Source organism: Penicillium citrinum (assembly GCF_028827155.1).
Source record: "Penicillium citrinum strain IBT 23319 chromosome Unknown utg000005l:1.0-1900146.0:1.0-1900348.0, whole genome shotgun sequence".
NCBI lineage: Eukaryota > Fungi > Ascomycota > Eurotiomycetes > Eurotiales > Aspergillaceae > Penicillium > Penicillium citrinum.
Genome location: NW_026622690.1, coordinates 991,187 through 1,009,650, shown reverse-complemented (window position 1 = coordinate 1,009,650; position 18,464 = coordinate 991,187). Strand labels below are relative to the sequence as shown.

Below are 18,464 nucleotides of genomic sequence, written 5' to 3'. Positions count from 1 at the left end.
AGCCTGTCGCAATTATTGTGATCTTGTCTCTGGACCCCATTCAAGACCCTGCAGTTCGTCCTATGGCGGGGTAGGACAAAAAGGTTACTCATAAAAAAAAAAGTTGATACCCGCCGAAGATGCGCAATTTACGAAATGTCTGGCTGCGGGAAACGCAAATTTCAAGCGACCTGCCTTTGACTGCCACTGCTTGGGATACTTCGTCAGATTCAGTCGTGTGCACATTTGGCCCAACAGAGCAGAGCCCTATCATCGAGCTGCGGAGGAAGCGCCCTGATGCCCAGACTGATGATTCTACCGATCACCGGCTGAGTCGTGAAGCGTTCGAATGTCTGGCATCTTGGGATGCCCCGTGTCCATTGCCGGAATTGCCCTGTGACCGGGTTTTGTCATTGCACTACTTTGCTGATAATCTGACAGCATGTCTAGTGCTAGAGGGTGGTGATATTATTATGGTCCGCGAGGAGCCTCTTCCCGGGGAGGATAAGATTGAAATTCTGGGATCCGTGGACGTCGGTATCAGCGCTGCTGCATGGTCCCCGGACGAGGAGCTACTGGCTATTACAACTCGAGCTCGTACACTTTTGTACATGACGAGAGAGTTTGAGAACGTGGCCGAAATTACTTTGACACAGGCGGATCTCCAGTCTTCCCAACATGTCTCTGTCGGCTGGGGTAAGCGAGAGACGCAATTTCAAGGAAAGAGAGCCAAGGCTCTTCGGGATCCCACTGTGCCGGAGAAGGTCGATGAGGGAAAGCTGAGTGGAAATGATGATGCTAGCACCACAATCAGCTGGCGAGGTGATGGTGCCTACGTTGCCGTGAATAGCATTGAAGAGGGCGCTCGCCGTGCAGTTCGAGTCTATTCGAGAGAAGGTACTCTTGACAGCGTGAGCGAGCCTGTCGATGGGCTCGAAGGTGCCCTCAGCTGGCGTCCATCTGGAAACTTGATTGCCGGAATCCAGCGACTGGACGATCGAATTGATGTTGTTTTCTTTGAACGCAATGGATTGCGCCATGGCCAGTTTACGCTCCGTCTTTCCGAGGAAGAGCGTCTGTCTTGGGGTTCGCAGATCCAACTCTCGTGGAATGTTGACTCTACCGTACTTGCTGTTCGCTTCAAGGATAGAGTTCAGCTTTGGACTACTGGCAACTACTATTATTACCTCAAACAGGAGATTCCAATCGTCGTTGACCCGGAGTTCTCATTCTCTTACTCCTTTGATTGGCACCAGGAGAAGTCATTGCGAGTAGTAGCGGGCTCTGCAACCTCGATTCTGGACTTGGAATATGCCTTTGATATCAATCATGGCTCTACTGTTATTCCGAATGATGTTGGTGCTGTCGCAGTAATGGATGGGCAAAATCTGAAGTTGACTCCTCTCCGTCTGGCAGGAGTGCCGCCTCCAATGGCCCACAACGAATTGAAGCTAGACTCCAACGCTATCGATGTTGCATTCAGCAAGTCTGGAACTAGGATTGCGGTTCTGACACAAGACAGCTTTGCAGTCTTCCTGTGGTCATTGAAGACTCGTCCTGTGCCAGCTCCAATCTTAGAATCAAGCTACCCGCTATCAAATGCCTCCACCAGTCGACCTAGGCAGATCGCTTTCGTCAATGAAAATGAAGTCTTTGTCCTGAGAGAGTCTTCACCAAATTCCACCGTGATCGAAAAGACTCTGTTGGAGACTCGTGTTACCGAGGTCGTGTATGAGGCCATTGGGACTCGATTCTCTTCAGTCTTCCCAGGCATTGGCCATGACTCTCTTTGGGTCTCGCATAAGGCAAGCAAAGGGTGCACATACACGAGTATCTCCTCTGAACCTGATGATGTCTCTAAAGTCAATCCCTGGTATGAGAGCCCAAGCGTCGACACGCCTTGGGCTCGTGCTGTGTCGATTTCAGAGGACGAGAAGATTCTGATCTCAATGACACGGACTGGAACTCTGTTCGCGAACAAGCGTGTGTTGGCAAAGAACTGCACCTCATTCTTAGTAACGCCTTCTCATCTCTTATTCACAACCTCTCAACATTTACTCAAGTTCGTTCATCTGAACCACGTGGACGAAATGGAGGTTCCCGAGGACACTCCCGAAACAGACGAGAGATGTCGAAGCATTGAGCGAGGCTCGAAACTAGTCTCTGTCATTCCGTCTATCTTCGCAGTTGTCCTCCAGGCACCCCGAGGAAACATTGAAACCATCTATCCGCGAGCCCTCGTTTTGGCAGGCATTCGAACATTCATTGACCAGAAGAAGTACCGATCTGCATTCCTCGCTTGTCGCAGCCAAATGGTTGATATGAATATTCTTCATGACTACGCCCCTCAGCAATTTATGGAAAGCATCCAATTGTTCATTGAACAAGTGAAAAAGGTCGACTTTATTGATGATTTCCTCTCGCGCTTAAAGTAAGACACATATATTCAGGACCGTTGGGAGCAATGAGACTAATTTTTTGAACAGGGAGGAGGATGTTTCGCAAACATTGTACAAAGATACTCTGAAAATCTCTAAGAATGAGTCCGCCGTTGTTGCTCAGCCAGATACCCCAGCCGTGTTTTCTGCACCAAAGTCAAGCAAGGTCAGCAAGGTCAATGCAATCTGTGACGCTTTTCTTGCTGTTCTTCAATACCGCATGGATACCAATTTGCAGAACTTGGTCACTGCCCATGTGTGCAAGTCGCCACCTGACCTGGAAGCCGGATTGGAGCTGGTTGCTGGATTGCGAGGTAAGTCGAATTTCGTGAGTTGCACCACACTTCATGCTAATGAATGCTATAGTCAAAAACCCCGAACAAGCAGATGATGCTATTGAGCATATGTGTTTCTTGACTGATGCCAATCGACTGTACTCGCACGCTTTGGGCATATATGATTTGGAGCTCACTCTTCTCGTGGCCCAACAAGCGCAAATGGTGAGTCTCGAGTTTCAAGCCGATACGAGTATATATGTCTAACATCTGAGATGAAGGACCCACGAGAATATCTTCCATTCCTTCGAAAGCTGCAGCAATTGCCCGAGACCCGACGGAAATTTGAAATTGACAACCATCTTTCTCGATTCGAGAAGGCTTTGAAACATTTGTTCGCGCTTGCAGCTCATGAAGAGATTCAGGCATATGTAATCAAGCACATTCTCTATAAGGAGGCGCTGGAGATCTACAAATATCAACCCGATCATCAGAAGCAAATAACACACCTCTATGCTGAATATCTAGAGGGCAACTCAAAGCCCAAGGATGCGGCGATTGGTAAGTCGGATTCCAATTCCGGCATAGAATTTCAGCTAACATGAATTCAGCTTACGAATCCCTGGCACTCTACGATGAAGCTCGCACATGCTACAAGCTTGCCCATATGTGGCGTGAGTCTCTGTACTGCGCGATGATGGCATCTTTGCCAGAGGCCGACCTCATTGCTCATATCAACGAACTTGCGGAGACCCTGATTGATGAAGCCCGTGACTACGTCTCGGCAGCAACAGTCTACGCTGACCATCTCCACGACTATATTACCGCCGCACGACTTCTGTGTCGGGGCTCAAAATTTGCTGATGCGGCTCGTTTGCTCACGCTACACGGCAAAAAGGAGCTGGTCGAGGAAATCGTCGATTCAGGTCTCGCCGAAGCCATGGGTTCCATGACTGATCTGCTCGCTGACTGCAAAAATCAACTCAATGCGCAGGTGCCCCGAGTCACCGAGCTTCGCAAGCTTCGCGCCGAGGACCCTCTCGCTTTTTACGGCGGTGACCCAACCGGTGGTGAAGGTGGTGTTGATATCCCGGACAATGTCTCACTGGCTCCAACCGAGGCGTCTACCTTAGCAGGCCGCACGATGTTCACTCGTTATACCAGCAAGACTGGTAAAACGGGTTCATCGCGACAGACCTCCCGGAATCGTCGACGCGAAGAGCGTAAGCGTGCTAAGGGTAGAAAAGGTACCGTATACGAGGAGGAGTACTTGGTCAACAGTATCAGACGTCTCATTGAGCGAGTCAACACTACTATTCCGGAAGCTGAGTCGCTTGTTGACGCACTTCTACGACGTGGAATGCGTGAGCGTGCTGCTGCTGTTGAAAAGGCGTTATCGGATGTCATGAAAATGTGTGCGGATTGCCGAGACGACATATTTGAGGTGCAGAAGGTAGAAGCGCCCAAGACAGACGAGGATGAAGAGGACCCTGATCTTGTCCTTCGGGGTGGACCTGCGGTGCTGGCGGAGAGCTTGGAGGCTCTTGAAGGCGGGGCGCGTGCCAAGGAGCCGCCTGTGCTTAAGAGCATGAAGAAGTCATCTCTTCTGGTCTAAAAAGGCTAGCTATGATATTCGATGTCGTGTGATGTGTGATGGCCGATGATTCGTCACATGCATAATTGACAGTTCCGCTATGCTATGTCTTTCGATTATGTCTACAAGTTCCAACTCAGACAGGAAAATTATGATAGAAATGATGAAAATAAAAAAGTTCCTCCTTCATTTAACCACAATTTCTGTACTGACCTGATCGAGGCCTAGAAGTTCGTTACACAGACTATCAAAAGACATCGCATTTGATGGTGCATCACTACTACACGGGGATCGGATTTCCGCCACGCGGGTGCCGTGCCTATTGCCAATCAGTCAAGGTGCCAGTAAACAAATGGCATTAATGATAATAATCAAGCCTTGAAATTAAAATGGTGCATATTAACCACTCGCCAATCCATCAAGAAACCAACAATCCACAAGTTCCCATCCGTCGGACCTCCGCCCTTGCATGATTCCCCAAATCCCACCCCAAAGATTAAATTCCCACTAAACACCTATCAGTCACCAATTCCGAGATTGTAAATTCGCCAGTAGAAGCGGGGTGGTAAGTATGAGCAGTCATCGAGTGGAGAGATTGCCGAAAAACCTTCTCCACTCGATGCTTAGCTCTCAAGCCACTACACGCTAAGGCGTGATAATTGTTGATTTGGTAGATTGAAGTCGCATGCCGAAGTTTTGACTAGATAATATCGGCAAAATCTTGTTGTGTCTCATAATCCCATGCAGATAATACCCCCATTTGACCCAATCAGGTCCGTCTTTCGCTTTATTAGTTGTTTTTTCCGTGATTGAGAGAGGGGATGGATTGGGTTGTTTATGGTCAGGCATATTCCTTTCCCCTGCAATTCCGAGTATTTAGTAAAGTATTTAATGAAGGTCTCCATCCCGTCCACGTCGTATCAAGTCGTTCCCTTTGGTCATCAGTAATTCTGGTATAGTTATCTCGCGATGCTGTTCCGCCATCTTTGTGCTATATTGGCTGCCGCAGCGTTGTCTGAGGCTGTCCCAGCCCCAATTAAGCATGTTCTGCACGAGAAGAGAGACAAGCAACATCATGACTGGATACAAGGTGATAGAGTTGAAAGTCATGCAATTCTACCTGTTCGTATTGGGTTAACACAGAACAACCTTGAGAAAGGACATGATTTTCTGATGGACGTGTACGTCCGAAATCAAAGAAACCATCCACTGTATAATAAAGGGGAAATCCATGCTTATATTTAAATAGGTCCCATCCAGACTCCTCAAATTACGGCATATATTGGTCTGCCGATAAAGTGCATGATATGTTTGCTCCTTCCAGCAAGGCAGTAGAAGAAGTACGCGAGTGGCTTCATTCTGTTGGTATAGATCCATCCCGAGTTGTGCATTCTGACAATAAAGGCTGGATCGCATTCGATGCATATGCCCATGAAGCGGAGAAACTATTCATGACAGAGTTTTATGAGCACAAGCATTTCGTCAGTCAAAATATGAAGATTGGCTGTGACAAGTATGGATGCGGAATTCGTTTCTCGAGCGTAATTCTGAACGCATGCTAACACATTTCTCCCAGGTATCATGTTCCAGACCATCTCCAGGCTCATATTGACTATATCACACCTGGTGTTAAGTTGACTCCCATCTTGAAGAAGCACAAGAAGACAAAACGTGCCTCCCATTTGGCTCATGGTGAGCCCAGCTTGAAATCCCACATATCCACAAATTCAAAGTACTCGATTCCTGCAAAGGCACTCTCTCTTCCTGCTGATCTCCAGGGATGTGGATACAACATGACCCCTACTTGTATCAAGGCTTTATACGGGATCCCAGATGCTTCCAAGGCATCGAAAAAGAACTCTTTGGGACTTTACGAGCAGGGTGATTATTTTGCAAAGTCGGATCTTGACTTATTCTACAAGGCCAATGCTCCATGGGTTCCTCAGGGTACATACCCTATTCCTGCTTTAATTGATGGGGCCAATTTCTCTGTACAATCTTACAGTTCCCTGAACACTGGCGAGTCGAATATCGATATTGATCTGGCGTAAGTTTTCCACCCAAGGCGTTGTTCCAGTCTATGCTGACGGTTCGTTAGTTATTCATTGATATACCCACAGTCCGTGACGCTCTATCAGGTAGACGACCAAATCTATGAACCAGAGGAAGTTGCTACGACTAATCTCTTCAACACTTTCCTTGATGCTTTGGATGGCGTAAGTATTATTTCTCTTTAGTGCTATTATTGATGCGGCTGACATTCTCCAAGTCCTATTGTACATATAGAGCGTATGGAGAAACCGGAAACAATCCAAATATTGATCCAGTTTACCCCAATGAGCGTGAAGGTGGTTACAAAGGTAAGAATTAAATACTGAAATGACGCGATCTCGTTACTGATGAACTGATCGACGCAGGAAAACTCCAATGTGGCGTCTACAAACCAACAAATGTTATCAGTGCGTCGTATGGACAGGCCGAAGCAGACCTCCCCATCAACTACACCAAGCGGCAATGTAACGAATTCATGAAACTCGGTCTACAAGGACACTCAATCCTCTTCGCCTCTGGTGATTATGGAGTCGCATCCTTCGCAGGCGATGGTACCGCCAACGGCTGCCTTGGACCCGAGCAAAAGATCTTCAACCCACAATATCCGTCTAATTGTCCATATGTAACATCAGTAGGAGGAACACAGATCTATCCAGATCAAACTGTTAAAGATGCCGAGAGTGTTATGCACGCCAATCTCGGGGGTACTGCATCGAATTTCAGCAGTTCGGGTGGTTTCTCGAATTACTTCCCACAACCAGATTATCAAAAGTCTACCATTGATAAGTACTTTGAGAAGGCCCATCTGCCATATCCGTATTATTCGGAGCTTGGTGTTGATCTCAACACGACTAAAGGATTGTATAATCGGATTGGGCGTGCTTATCCTGATGTCTCTGCGAACGGTGCTCGATTCCCTGCGTACACGGGTGGCAAAGAGTATCATTATTATGGAGCGAGCTTGGCTTCGCCATTATTTGCCTCCGTTTTGAACTTGGTATGTTCCTGTTCATTAACCCAAGCCGAGTCTAGACTATGCTGCTAACAATCTATCATAGATTAATGAGGAGCGCCTTGCCAAGAACAAGAGTCCTGTGGGCTTTGTCAACCCCGTACTTTACGCACATCCGGAGATTCTGAATGATATCACCAATGGGACCAATGCTGGATGCGGTACATATGGATTCAGCGCTATTGAAGGGTAGGTCCATACGTGATTGCTTTTTCTCATAAGCCGTACAAATAACTTACTTGATATGCAGATGGGATCCAGCGACTGGGCTGGGCACACCTAACTATCCTAAAATGAAGGATTTCTTTCTCTCCCTGCCTTAAGCATAGTGGAACTAAAGGTCATATCCATGAAGAATGGAGCAAGGGTTATTTCGTATTAGTACTGCCCCGATACTGGCGTGAGGGTAGTGATGTGAATAGCCAGAGTTAAGAAGAATACAATGGTCTAACAAGTTTCAAACTACATACGGGACGTACCGACATTTCAATAAGAATGCCGTCTTCTGAGTAAAGTATTACTCTCACGGTTTTTATGTAGCAGGGAGGAAGGTAGAAAAAAGTGTTACTCAGGTAGTTCTTACACTCTTGAACCAGCAGCCTCCAGTGTGATGATAGTCACATGACTATACTTAATGTACTTGAAGAAATGATCTTCCAGCTTTCAAAGAGATCTCGCATGTCATGAGCAGTGTATCTGATTCTCCGCTGTCTAGTATTTCTCGAAAGAAGCCACATTTCTGAAGAAGATACAGAGAGTGGTCTAATCTAAAGGGTGGTCCAGCATCGTCAGGTTCGATGAAATTGATCTCGCACACAGCTTCCTAGATCATGGTAGCTCATCTCCACAGCCCATAGATGAAATACAAACAAGAAAATGTCAAATGTTCTTAGATAATGAAGCATCAGAAAAGATACCGGAATTCCATCCGCATGCCAGCATGGACAACCCTAAGCATGGATGCTCCTTCAGACATCAAGTTCCGTCGCAGAAACTAGTAAATCGGTAGTACCAGCCGGAGGAAGATGATAGTCCTCATCGTGGAAATCCTCAAGGTCCGTAACGTTCACTTCACTGTCGTTGCCAGTCTCAGTTTTGATGTCGTCCTTTTCAACTTTCATGCCGAGCAGCTCCGCCTCGGTTTTGACGACGGGTAGAGCTGGACCACCATCACTGCTCTTAGTCGGGGTGTCGGTATTGACTTCGTCGAACTTTCTCTTCCTGGGGGTTCGGGGTGGACGTGTCGCTTTTTTACCCGGGGTAGATTTGCGTGTAGGGCTTGCACCATCGGAATTTAGGTTGTTGAATTTTTCCTCGACCGGTTTTCCCACCCTGCCCATGTAAGCTCGGATCGCGCTCACTGAGCAACCTGTGTATGCAAATCAGCTAGAGCAAATCCGTTGATTATCACATCGATTTTAATACCAGGTCCCATACGGGTCGCAAGCTGATTGTAATCAAGCTTAATTGAATTTGCCCGTACTTGTTGGACGATTGCTATGAGCAGCTAGAAGTAGGGGGGTTATTTTGATAATATTTGGTTCCGAGAGTTAGAAGAAAGCCAACCTTTAAGCTGTTTTCATTGTTCCAGTTGATAGGCATTGTGAGGGTAAATTGAAGTTTTCGAAGATAGTATGTGAAATGAAGTGGGATGTAGATGTCGTGATGTTGAAGAGAGAGATGAAAGATGAGGATTGGAGGAGGAAAACGTGAAGGAAGAAACAAGAAATGAAGAAGAAGGAAGGAGCAAAGAAAATAAGAGGAGAGTTACCAAAGTAGGAAAGAGTTGTAGAATTAACGAGGAAGGAGCAACCGGGGGACTGACTTGTGCAAACGAAGACTGTCAATAAAAAAAGATATTCAATGGTATAGACGAGATAAATAGATTCAAAGATAGCAGCCAAAGGATCATCTAATATATTACTATCTCATTTTGACACTGGGGACAATCTCAGGTAACTATCTCAGATCACTCTTGGAGAGGAAATCCATATCCAATCATCATAGCAGGCTCTTCAATATTATGGTGTTGATAGCTGTGATACAATCAGGCTAGGGCTTGGTATGAAGATAAGGAGAAGTAGAAAAAAGAGAAAGAGACCTACCTCAAGACACCAACTGCACCAGGGTCCAGCATCAGAGCAAGAGGGAACTCCAAAGGATATCCAAGCCACCGCTTAGTGAAAGCCCGAAGTAGATGTCCATGGGCAACAAGAACGACATCAGAAGGCTTTTCACCATGCATACCATCCTTTTGAAATGCGCGTATTTCCCGAATCAAATCATCAATTCGGCCAGTGACCTCTTGAGGAGACCTATGAGATGTGTTAACAAAGTCCAGCTCGACAGCATCCAATTCAATAAAGTCAACAAAATTGAATCTTACTCTCCACCCTCACAGCCATCTCGCCAAATATCCCACGGACGCTCAGTATCCAGTCCATGCTCCTTTCGCAGAGCCCGGATCTCACGCGTCAAAAGGCCCTCATATTGACCATACTTCCATTCAGCCAGTCTCCCGGTGATAGAAACTCTGTTGGAATCTGCAATGGCCTTCTTATCAGCTTCGGGGAAAGCAATGTCAAATGTTTGCTTAGCCCGGTTGCGAGGGCTGATATAGACATGAGCCAGGTTAACCGGGTCAATCAACTTCCCAGATCCAATAATCATCTTTCCAGATGCGAGAACTTGTTGCTCGCCATCTTTGGTGAGATCTAATTCTGTTTCACCAGTGTATTGTCCACTCTGAGACCACACCGTTTGTCCTATGGCGAGTTAGACTATCTAACGGAGACCCATCCCCACAGATATGAAGCTTAGAACATACCGTGCCGCATGATGAAGACACGCGGAGTACCAGCATCCTGTCCGGGCATTTTGGTGGGTAATTAATTATTTAGGAGATCTTTCTTTGGGAGTACAGGCTGTCAATTGTTGATGTCAACGGAGGATGCGATGGGGTTAGTGGGGGGAGGAGCACAACTTGGATGAAAAGTGTTTCCGCCCATCCGATTCGCGGAGTCGCTCAGCTTCACCGGGTATCCCACCTCGTCCACGAGAACATCACTTCAATGGGTCGAGTTTTAGCAATTGATACAATTGAGTCAATGTTATAAATCGCCGAAATCCTTGTAATTATATATGACTGCCTGGCAGACAACTTAAAAGTAAAATCCACGGTTACTATCCCCACAAGATGAATAAAGGGACTAGGAAAATGGCAGCAATATAATACTAATATGTCACACCATGGCTCTAAGAATCGATCTCTTCATCATACACAATGCTCTAGAAGCAGTCTATCTCTAGAACTTATAAATCTGATCCTTTTCAAATCCCAATCGACTCAGAATCCCGGGAGAACCACGAGACCCAACCAACGAACTTTCCATCCCAGGCGGCCCACAAACAAACACATGAGTATCCTTTCCAGAACCTTCAATGACTTCCTTCAGCAGCTCCTCTGTGACATAGCCCTTACGAAATCCGTGTTCGTCTTCCTTTGGGTGGCTGATGGTATAGGTGTATCTGAAACGATCAGGAAAATTCCGTCTGTATTCATCAAATTCATCTTTGAGCAAGAGGTCTTGTTCCGTGTTCACACCAAATATGAGATTGATCTTAGTTTTGTCATCTGGGTTGTTTAAGATGCCTTGAACGAGTTGGTAGATAGGTGTGATTCCTGCACCACCTGCTATCAGGTGGATCTGGGAATACTTGTTTGATTTCCATGGGTATCCCTTCAATGCGGCCATGAATGTTAGGGTGTCTCCGGGGACGAGTGAATGAAGATGGGTACTGGCTTTGCCATTCGGGTATTGTTTCACCATTAATTCGAGAGAGCCTTTTTGCTCTAGATATTCGAGAATTCTATAAGTATCTCTCTGGCAGTGTGGCTGTAGCTTAATACTCGGAAGGCTTACCAAGGTTGCTAATGGGTGTATAAGGACGGAGGACTGGAAGCCATCGATCTTGGGGCCATGAAAATGTGAGAAGGGCAGCTTGAAACTGTCAGTAAACACAGACAAATGAATATGCGGAGTGCCGACTCACAGGTCAGAGTCAATCCAGACTTAGAACTTTCGTTGGGAAACTCAAAGACTAAGCGCTTTGTATTGTGATTGACTTGTTCAGTGCTTCGTAGACGTAAAGTCTTGGGTCCAAAGCCACCGAAAACCGGTGGTGTTTCAATTGACTCTGCGTAAACTTTGGTGAAAAATGATCGCGAGCCATAGTATGATCCAACACCTGCGAGAGCAACAGCAGATATGATGGCTGGTCGAGAGTTTAGTGACTGCCAAATCAGTCGTGATGTAGACATTGGAATGGCTAGATAGTACAAGTTCCGAATTTGAGACAGACTAATGCAAAATAGTCTTTACTTATAATTTCGATGAGGATTGGATATTTCTTTTTTTATCTTTTATAAATCTCCAGATTTATAATTGTGAGAGGGCTCTCATAATTTATGGAACTAAATTTCTTTCTGATGCAATTTGATCAAAAACCGACCAAAATCCGTGCGAATCAGTCGATCAAGTCGGAATGTCGGAGGAGGGTGACTCCGACCACCGATTCCACTGTAGTATACCATAAGTAACTAATACCATCATGGTATGGTGTTCTTGGACTTCACTCTTCCAGGAGTAGAGTAAAGATTGATTTCAAGCTCGCGGTGATTTTGCAAATATAATAGAAAATTGAACCTAGCTTCTTTCAATGTCTGTGTCGTAGTAAAACGGGTGGTGGACAAGAATATCGCGGGATATATATATGCTCTGGTAGCAACAATCAATTCAAGCACTGTACCTTGCTACCATCTATGGTTGAATTACTTCAAGATAGAGTGTACTTTTCTCTTTCGTGGCAAATTGAACCCGATCATACTTTTATACTTGAAATGACATGATCCATTCCAAACTATTTATTCTAGAATTATATCCAGATGATATGATGATATGATGATATGGGCAGATGAGCAGATGAGCCCAGAATCCGGCAAAGACCGCCAAAATCCGCCCAAAAACCGATTCAAATTTAAAGTGGTTTTAACCACTTTAAAATTAACCAAACTTCAAGACTCAACGCTGTCGATCCTATTCTTTTTAAATACTTAAAGTGGCTCGGGATTTTCACTTTTATTTCGACACCTAAACTTATACACTTTTATTTTAGTTACACCTCTTTGAATTTCGTCTTTCCACCAGAACATGGGCTCCCACCCCTTCGGTTTCCGCATCGCCCAGGCTATCGGTATTTCTGGTGCAGCTTGGCTGGCCGGTATATTGCCACCTCCCCCCCTCCTCTGGTCAATAACACAAGCTGGAATAATTACATCTAACATATACAAATCACAGGAAATATCGCAGGCCTTAGCACCATCGTAACACCCGCTCTGATCAAGTCACACAAGGATGATCATCCCCCATCTGGACTACTAGCAAAGCAATGGAGGAATATGTATGAGAATGGAAAGTCAAAGAATCCACCCGTGGCAGCTGGTGTGACGGCGGCATTTCTATATCTTGCTTGGTCTGTTCGATCAGCAAGTCCATTATCACGAAAGACGCCTCTTAGTCGAACGGGGTTATTTTCAGCCGCTGCTGCCCTGACTTTGGGTATAGTTCCATTCACGTTTGTTGCTATGTCAACTACGAATGATCGGCTATTGGAGAGAAGTGAAAGTTTGAAGGTGGGTTCTGAGGAAGAGACGGTGGGTTTGATTGAATATTGGACAAGTCTTAACCAGATTAGGGGTTTATTACCTCTGCTTGGAGGGCTGTGTGGTATTGCGGCTTCATTCTTGTAATTTTACGAACGTCTCTGAAATATTTCGTTTTTCTCCGGATGGAATTGAGCCATCGCCTAGACATGTACGTATGTGTAGACCAATCACTCATACTGGCACTTAGCTTTCCAGGTTCAGCGTGAACTCTTTCTTTCTTCGTGGCGCCAAACAGTGAACAGCGGTTCTCTCATTTCGAGAACCACTTTTCCATGATGTATAAACTACTGATTCAATAACGAATAAATTTCTGCAGCAAACAAGTCCCCGATGTTGCAACCCGGTTGAAACATGGCATACTGCGAGTTCTCAGTTGATTGTCAATAGTCTCCCAACTTTGTCTGCGAGCCTGGTTACACGCCAAGGCAATGGATATCAAAGATTGACCATTGTCAAGGGTTGATAGGTTGTATTTTTAACTGTTCACCGGACAGATATCCCCTATAGAGAAGCCAAAAGATTCAAGATTAAGTTGCACAGAGTGGAAGACATCATCCTTTCACCTTCGTCACATGGATATTACCATGAAAGGTTTCTTGCTATCGGAGATTTTATATGTCTATGAAGGATTACCCAGTTTGCAGGTCCCATCCTTTCCAAAGGTTAAACAACCTTGAAACATACTGCGTACTCAGGCCGGTCTAGTATGAATTTGTGATCTCGTCAATAATAGACTTCATTCCGTAAGTTGGAGCCCGATAATATCTATAAGTTTCTTTTTAGACCGTGGCTTACCCGACAGGATATGAAATTGCTCACATATGGCTTGCTCATCATCTCCCTCTGGGGCATTAACGTTACACCTTATGCCCAGGTGATAAAATGCAGTTGTGACGGCAATTTCCAGAACTCCGTCCGTGTCTGCAACGAGATTGGAGCGAAGATTGGATACGGATGTGGATATAAAGGTTGCTGTGTTGTTGGTAGGCAGCAGAGTCAATTTATTACAAGGTGTCGTCAACGAGGATATGGATTTGGTCGATGCGACGATTGTAAGACCTGTTGATAATGGGCACTTGATGTCAGAGGCCCGAAACGATATGTACTCCACTATTACTTCATTTGGAAGAATTTCAAAATTACACCTGCGGTCCCCGCAAGGCAGATGGTTCGATATTAATCTATGTAGGCCTTAATCAAAGCTATCATGCTGCAAAATATGTTCCCGAAAGATTCTTGGCTAACAAGAATTGAAAGAATGAAAATGATCTATATCATATGTGCAACGACTGGATGTGGGATGACCCTTTTCAAAAGGGGGGAGGGGTATAGTCCAAGTCGTGTTGAGCGAGGTCGCTGTGCATCATAAGTCATCCCAAATCTTTTAGTTATTGACCATTTCGCCAGTCTCAGATACGAGATGATCCTGGACACTGACGGGGCCTTCTCCCACGCCAGTAAGGATGACACGGTTGACGCCCTCCTTAAGGCCAGACACGACCCGCGAGTCAATCTGGTCCAGGGAAACCCCGGGAGCGGAGATGTTAGCCAGCTTCTCGTAGAATGGGCCCTCCCAACCAGTGGTATCGGCACCAAGAATGGCCTTGACAGTGCCGGCAACCAGTTCCTCGTCCTTCTCCTCGTAGTAGATAACGGCATTGGGGCCAGCATCGAAGGTGTAAGCAGCAACAGTGCGGCCAACAGCCTTGTTGATATCGTGCACAAGGCGAACGGCGGCGCGAGACACATCATTCATGTAGAAGATGGGGGGGGCCAAGAGTCAAGGCAGGTTGCGTGGAAAGTGTTTGAATCGCGCATAGTGATCTCAGCGAACTTGGGGAAGTCCCGGTCACGGATAGCAGCCTCAATAGCAGTCATACGCTCGGGAACAACAGTCTGGGCACGGTGGGCAAAAAGCTCGGAGGTGTTGACAGTAGTCTGCATGCCTTCGGTGCTGGGCACGTCCTTCTTCTCGGCGCTAACAACCAGAATAAGAGCACGCATCTCTGGCCAGTGAGCAGCGGGAGCGACCTCCTCAGCCAGGCTGTCACTGCCATCTGCGAGCTCACCAGTGCGCCACGCGACATAGCCACCCATAAGGGACCGGCAGGCAGAGCCCGAGCCCTGTCGCGCGATGCGGCTCAATTCTTTAGGAGATTGAGGCAGCGAGTAAAGATCAGCCACGGCCCGTACTAAGGCAGCAAAGCCAGCAGCAGAGCTGGCAAGGCCAGCGGCAGTGGGGAAGTTGTTCTCGGAGACGATGCGCAGAGGCATGGTCGAGAGCTTGGGGAGAGAGGCATCAGCGTCCTCGAGGGACTTGCGCAGGGCACGGAGGTTGGAAAGACATGCGAGAGTACGCTTCGATGACTGAATCTCTTGTGGTTTGCCGTTCAGGTTCAGGGTATCCTCAGCGGGGTAATTGGCAGAGCAGGAGGCGGTAGTCAAAGTACGAAGAGAGCGCTGGGACAGGGTGACCGAAAGAGATGAGTTGGTTGGGAGGTTCAGAGTGACATCACGCTTTCCCCAATATCTGTTGAACATATTATTAGCTTTATTTCTCGTTCGTATTTTCCTAATCATGCCAATTCCATGTATAACATGTCAGACGCAAGATTGAGGGGCAAACAGAGTCGACTTACTTGATAACGGCAATGTTAACAGGGGCAGTGGTAGTAGCCCGGTAAACAGGCTGACTGGAAGCAGAAGCCATTTTCAATTCCAAACAATCAAAAAGAGATGGAACTCTCAAGGTAGTAAAATCAAAGACCACTGGAATAGAGAAGATGCAGGGGAAACAAGAGGGTCTACTTTCCTTTCGGACTGGATTTATTTCGGGCCGCCCCAAGGGCGGTGAGGGCAAATTTATCGCGCCGATCGTTTTGGATTAGCAATCTGCCATTTCCAAGTACATCAGTTACATTCAAATCCATACTTTTCCTCATGGGTGCCGGTGCGAGTACACCTTCTGCAGCTCCAGCAGAGCCTCCACAGGCAGCGACGTGCCCAGTCGATCATAAGACCCGGGAAGTTTGGCTACAGCAAAACGGCAACGCGCCTCATCCCCCATCTCCCACGTTGGACCAATCGCAACCGATAAAACACCAACGGCCGTTATCAACAGATCGAGAAATTAGCAGTATCCCGCGGGCCGGTGATCAATCTCAAGGTCAAGCCTGTCCCGAAGCGAATAAGAGGCCGCCCTCTCCTTACGAAGCCGCAAATGCCGGATCGCACGGATGTCCTTCCAATGGTGAATCCGAAACTGGCCATGATGAGGCTAGTGGTAACTGGATCTATCCTTCAGAGAAACAATTCTTTGAGGCATTGATGCGCAAGGGTAATACACCTGGATCAACTTCGTCCGCCTCCGAGTTAGCCACATCAGTCGCCTCGATTATCCCTATCCATAATGCGGTTAACGAACGTGCTTGGAAACAAATTCTCGACTGGGAAGGCAAAGCTCCTTCATCTGACCCAGGCAGTAAGAAATGCGGTGGACCTAAATTATATTCTTTCCGTGGACTTGGTGTTGATCCCCAATTCTTGAGCCCTCGGGCACGAATCAACGGATTCCTGGGGTATCAATTACCATTCGATCGTCATGACTGGGTGGTTGAACGCTGTGACGGAGAGCGTATTGAATATGTCATTGACTTCTATCAAGGGAAGAGCACTGGAAGCAATGGTAACCCTGCTGGATTGGCAGGGAATGCTGGACCCGGAAAGCTGAGCTTCTATCTCGATGTTCGACCGAAGCTGAACAGCTATGAAGGTTGGAAGATGAGATTTTATCAGTATGTGGGACTCTGATGATATCGCACGCCCTTTCAACGTGCATGGCGGATTCATTCCACTTGGAACATTTAATGGCGAACACGGAGCATGGACTTTGGCATAGCTGCGGCTTCACAACTGTATAATTTATGTATCACAATTATGTACTATATTACGTTAGAGGATCGAGGATGTAGTGAATCATTATTCTCCATTCCATTTACGCCTGTTCAGTTCAATTGGTAGCAGCGAGCCTAAATGACTCATAAAGAGACAATGTCCACAGAGAGGAGTCTGTGGTTCAGAAGAATTATACATCAGGGATATCGTGTGCAGACATAACGAGAAGAAATGAAACGCCGAAACATCACAGCAGTAAGGAAAAAGATGGGCCAAAGGAAAAGTCTAGCCAAGAACAACAGCAAGAATAATAATAGTAAGAATGACGGCCAGAATCACCAGTAGGCAGCATGCAGTGTTGCGCGCACTCTTTTGATGACGACTAGCTCCGCGCAGCTCGACATTGGCTCCCCGCGTATCTTGAGTGACGTTCTCCACATTATCGCTGATAATATCTAGTTGACCTCCCTGTTCGTGGACAATGTGGGCGACATCTCTGAATAATTCGTTCAATTCTCCAACTGACTGCTCAATGTTGCGAATCTCGGTCTCTCGCTCGATGATCAAAGATTCCTGGAAATCGACCTCGCTCTGGTCAGCGAGTTGGGGGCCTTGTTGCAGCTGTTGCTGCTGCTGGAGTTGAACATCGGTATGCTCATGGGATTGTTCATCCTCAATAGCAGTGCGAGCGGCGACCGCAGATGCCCGCTGCTTCTCCAGAGCGCGACGCTGAACAGTCTGGAATTCATCTAGACCGGCTTTGAAGTCGGAGGATAGCTTTTGTTGCTTGTATTTCTGTAATGGCTGATTTTGTAGGTTGTTAGTACAAGGCGCTTCTGAGGCTACAATGTGAACCTGAAACGTACATTGACATCTTCCCATGTTTGGATCTTCTTGAACCCCTCGCCAACATCTTTGAAACCTGCTCGGGTCTCTTCTAGCATGTTATGTACTCGCTCGCGTACACGCTCAGTATCCCGCTTCGTCCCAAGCAGGCTGATTTGGTGAGTCAGGCGAGCAGTGTTGGAATTCAATGTGAACAACTGATCAGAGAGCGACTCGGCCAACAGGTCGAACCCAGGGTCATCGCGATACTGCGCATCTTCGGATCGAGAGAACCCACTCTGGGCCTCTAATGAGTTAAGACGATCGAATGACATCTTTAAAAACTTATGCAAAGGAGAGAATCTAAGCAAACAACGAATGAAGCGTGAGATAAGAGAAGATGTGCCTGCTGCCTCCGTCGGAACTGCAGGCACCTCCTCACATGACGTTATCTGTCGCACTAGACCCAATATGGGATAGCGCAGTGTGGCACAGTAGTAAATTGTGCCACATGTCACATGATATATGTGGCTGGTGTGTTTTGATGCCTCAAAATATTCCCTCTTGGACTCGACTTGACACCAATCTCTCAGAGCAAGACACACTGCCCTCGTTCGGCCTCCTTGACCAGCCACTGCCGTCGCTGAACCTATTGCCATCTTCTACAGCT

At 46.7% G+C, this 18,464-nt stretch overlaps 10 protein-coding genes across 10 annotated transcripts; 4 read left to right on the top strand and 6 right to left on the bottom strand.

The window, feature by feature from the left end:
- Positions 1-119: 119 nt before the first annotated feature.
- Positions 120-4,307, top strand: N7469_006204 (Elongator subunit IKI3; the record flags this gene model as incomplete). Its single annotated transcript, XM_056645122.1, has 5 exons — positions 120-2,410; positions 2,466-2,731; positions 2,784-2,917; positions 2,974-3,253; positions 3,304-4,307. 5 exons carry the CDS (start codon positions 120-122, stop codon positions 4,305-4,307), a joined length of 3,975 nt encoding a protein of 1,324 aa, XP_056500360.1.
- Positions 4,308-5,255: 948 nt separating this feature from the next.
- Positions 5,256-7,673, top strand: N7469_006203 (S53 family peptidase; the record flags this gene model as incomplete). Its single annotated transcript, XM_056645121.1, has 8 exons — positions 5,256-5,467; positions 5,536-5,799; positions 5,863-6,333; positions 6,385-6,502; positions 6,556-6,646; positions 6,704-7,335; positions 7,397-7,539; positions 7,601-7,673. 8 exons carry the CDS (start codon positions 5,256-5,258, stop codon positions 7,671-7,673), a joined length of 2,004 nt encoding a protein of 667 aa, XP_056500359.1.
- A 645-nt stretch (positions 7,674-8,318) lies between these two features.
- Positions 8,319-8,690, bottom strand: N7469_006202 (uncharacterized protein; the record flags this gene model as incomplete). The annotated part of the gene is made up of 1 exon (XM_056645120.1): positions 8,319-8,690. The coding sequence occupies one exon, from the start codon at positions 8,688-8,690 to the stop codon at positions 8,319-8,321; it is 372 nt and encodes a 123-aa protein (XP_056500358.1).
- Positions 8,691-8,707: 17 nt separating this feature from the next.
- Positions 8,708-8,952, bottom strand: N7469_006201 (uncharacterized protein; the record flags this gene model as incomplete). The annotated part of the gene is made up of 2 exons (XM_056645119.1): positions 8,708-8,857; positions 8,917-8,952. 2 exons carry the CDS (start codon positions 8,950-8,952, stop codon positions 8,708-8,710), a joined length of 186 nt encoding a protein of 61 aa, XP_056500357.1.
- A 367-nt stretch (positions 8,953-9,319) lies between these two features.
- Positions 9,320-10,226, bottom strand: N7469_006200 (uncharacterized protein; the record flags this gene model as incomplete). The annotated part of the gene is made up of 4 exons (XM_056645118.1): positions 9,320-9,386; positions 9,456-9,665; positions 9,737-10,115; positions 10,178-10,226. 4 exons carry the CDS (start codon positions 10,224-10,226, stop codon positions 9,320-9,322), a joined length of 705 nt encoding a protein of 234 aa, XP_056500356.1.
- A 429-nt stretch (positions 10,227-10,655) lies between these two features.
- On the bottom strand, positions 10,656-11,671 carry N7469_006199 (cytochrome b5 reductase family protein; the record flags this gene model as incomplete). The annotated part of the gene is made up of 3 exons (XM_056645117.1): positions 10,656-11,203; positions 11,274-11,351; positions 11,404-11,671. The coding sequence occupies 3 exons, from the start codon at positions 11,669-11,671 to the stop codon at positions 10,656-10,658; spliced, it is 894 nt and encodes a 297-aa protein (XP_056500355.1).
- An 889-nt stretch (positions 11,672-12,560) lies between these two features.
- Positions 12,561-13,159, top strand: N7469_006198 (anthrone oxygenase family protein; the record flags this gene model as incomplete). The annotated part of the gene is made up of 2 exons (XM_056645116.1): positions 12,561-12,630; positions 12,708-13,159. 2 exons carry the CDS (start codon positions 12,561-12,563, stop codon positions 13,157-13,159), a joined length of 522 nt encoding a protein of 173 aa, XP_056500354.1.
- A 1,300-nt stretch (positions 13,160-14,459) lies between these two features.
- On the bottom strand, positions 14,460-15,785 carry mvd1 (diphosphomevalonate decarboxylase MVD1; the record flags this gene model as incomplete). Its single annotated transcript, XM_056645115.1, has 3 exons — positions 14,460-14,780; positions 14,870-15,605; positions 15,715-15,785. 3 exons carry the CDS (start codon positions 15,783-15,785, stop codon positions 14,460-14,462), a joined length of 1,128 nt encoding a protein of 375 aa, XP_056500353.1.
- Positions 15,786-16,015: 230 nt separating this feature from the next.
- N7469_006196 (cytochrome c1 heme lyase CYT2) lies at positions 16,016-16,885 on the top strand (the record flags this gene model as incomplete). The annotated part of the gene is made up of 1 exon (XM_056645114.1): positions 16,016-16,885. The coding sequence occupies one exon, from the start codon at positions 16,016-16,018 to the stop codon at positions 16,883-16,885; it is 870 nt and encodes a 289-aa protein (XP_056500352.1).
- A 369-nt stretch (positions 16,886-17,254) lies between these two features.
- N7469_006195 (SNAP receptor PEP12) lies at positions 17,255-18,129 on the bottom strand (the record flags this gene model as incomplete). Its single annotated transcript, XM_056645113.1, has 2 exons — positions 17,255-17,773; positions 17,836-18,129. 2 exons carry the CDS (start codon positions 18,127-18,129, stop codon positions 17,255-17,257), a joined length of 813 nt encoding a protein of 270 aa, XP_056500351.1.
- Positions 18,130-18,464: the final 335 nt, after the last annotated feature.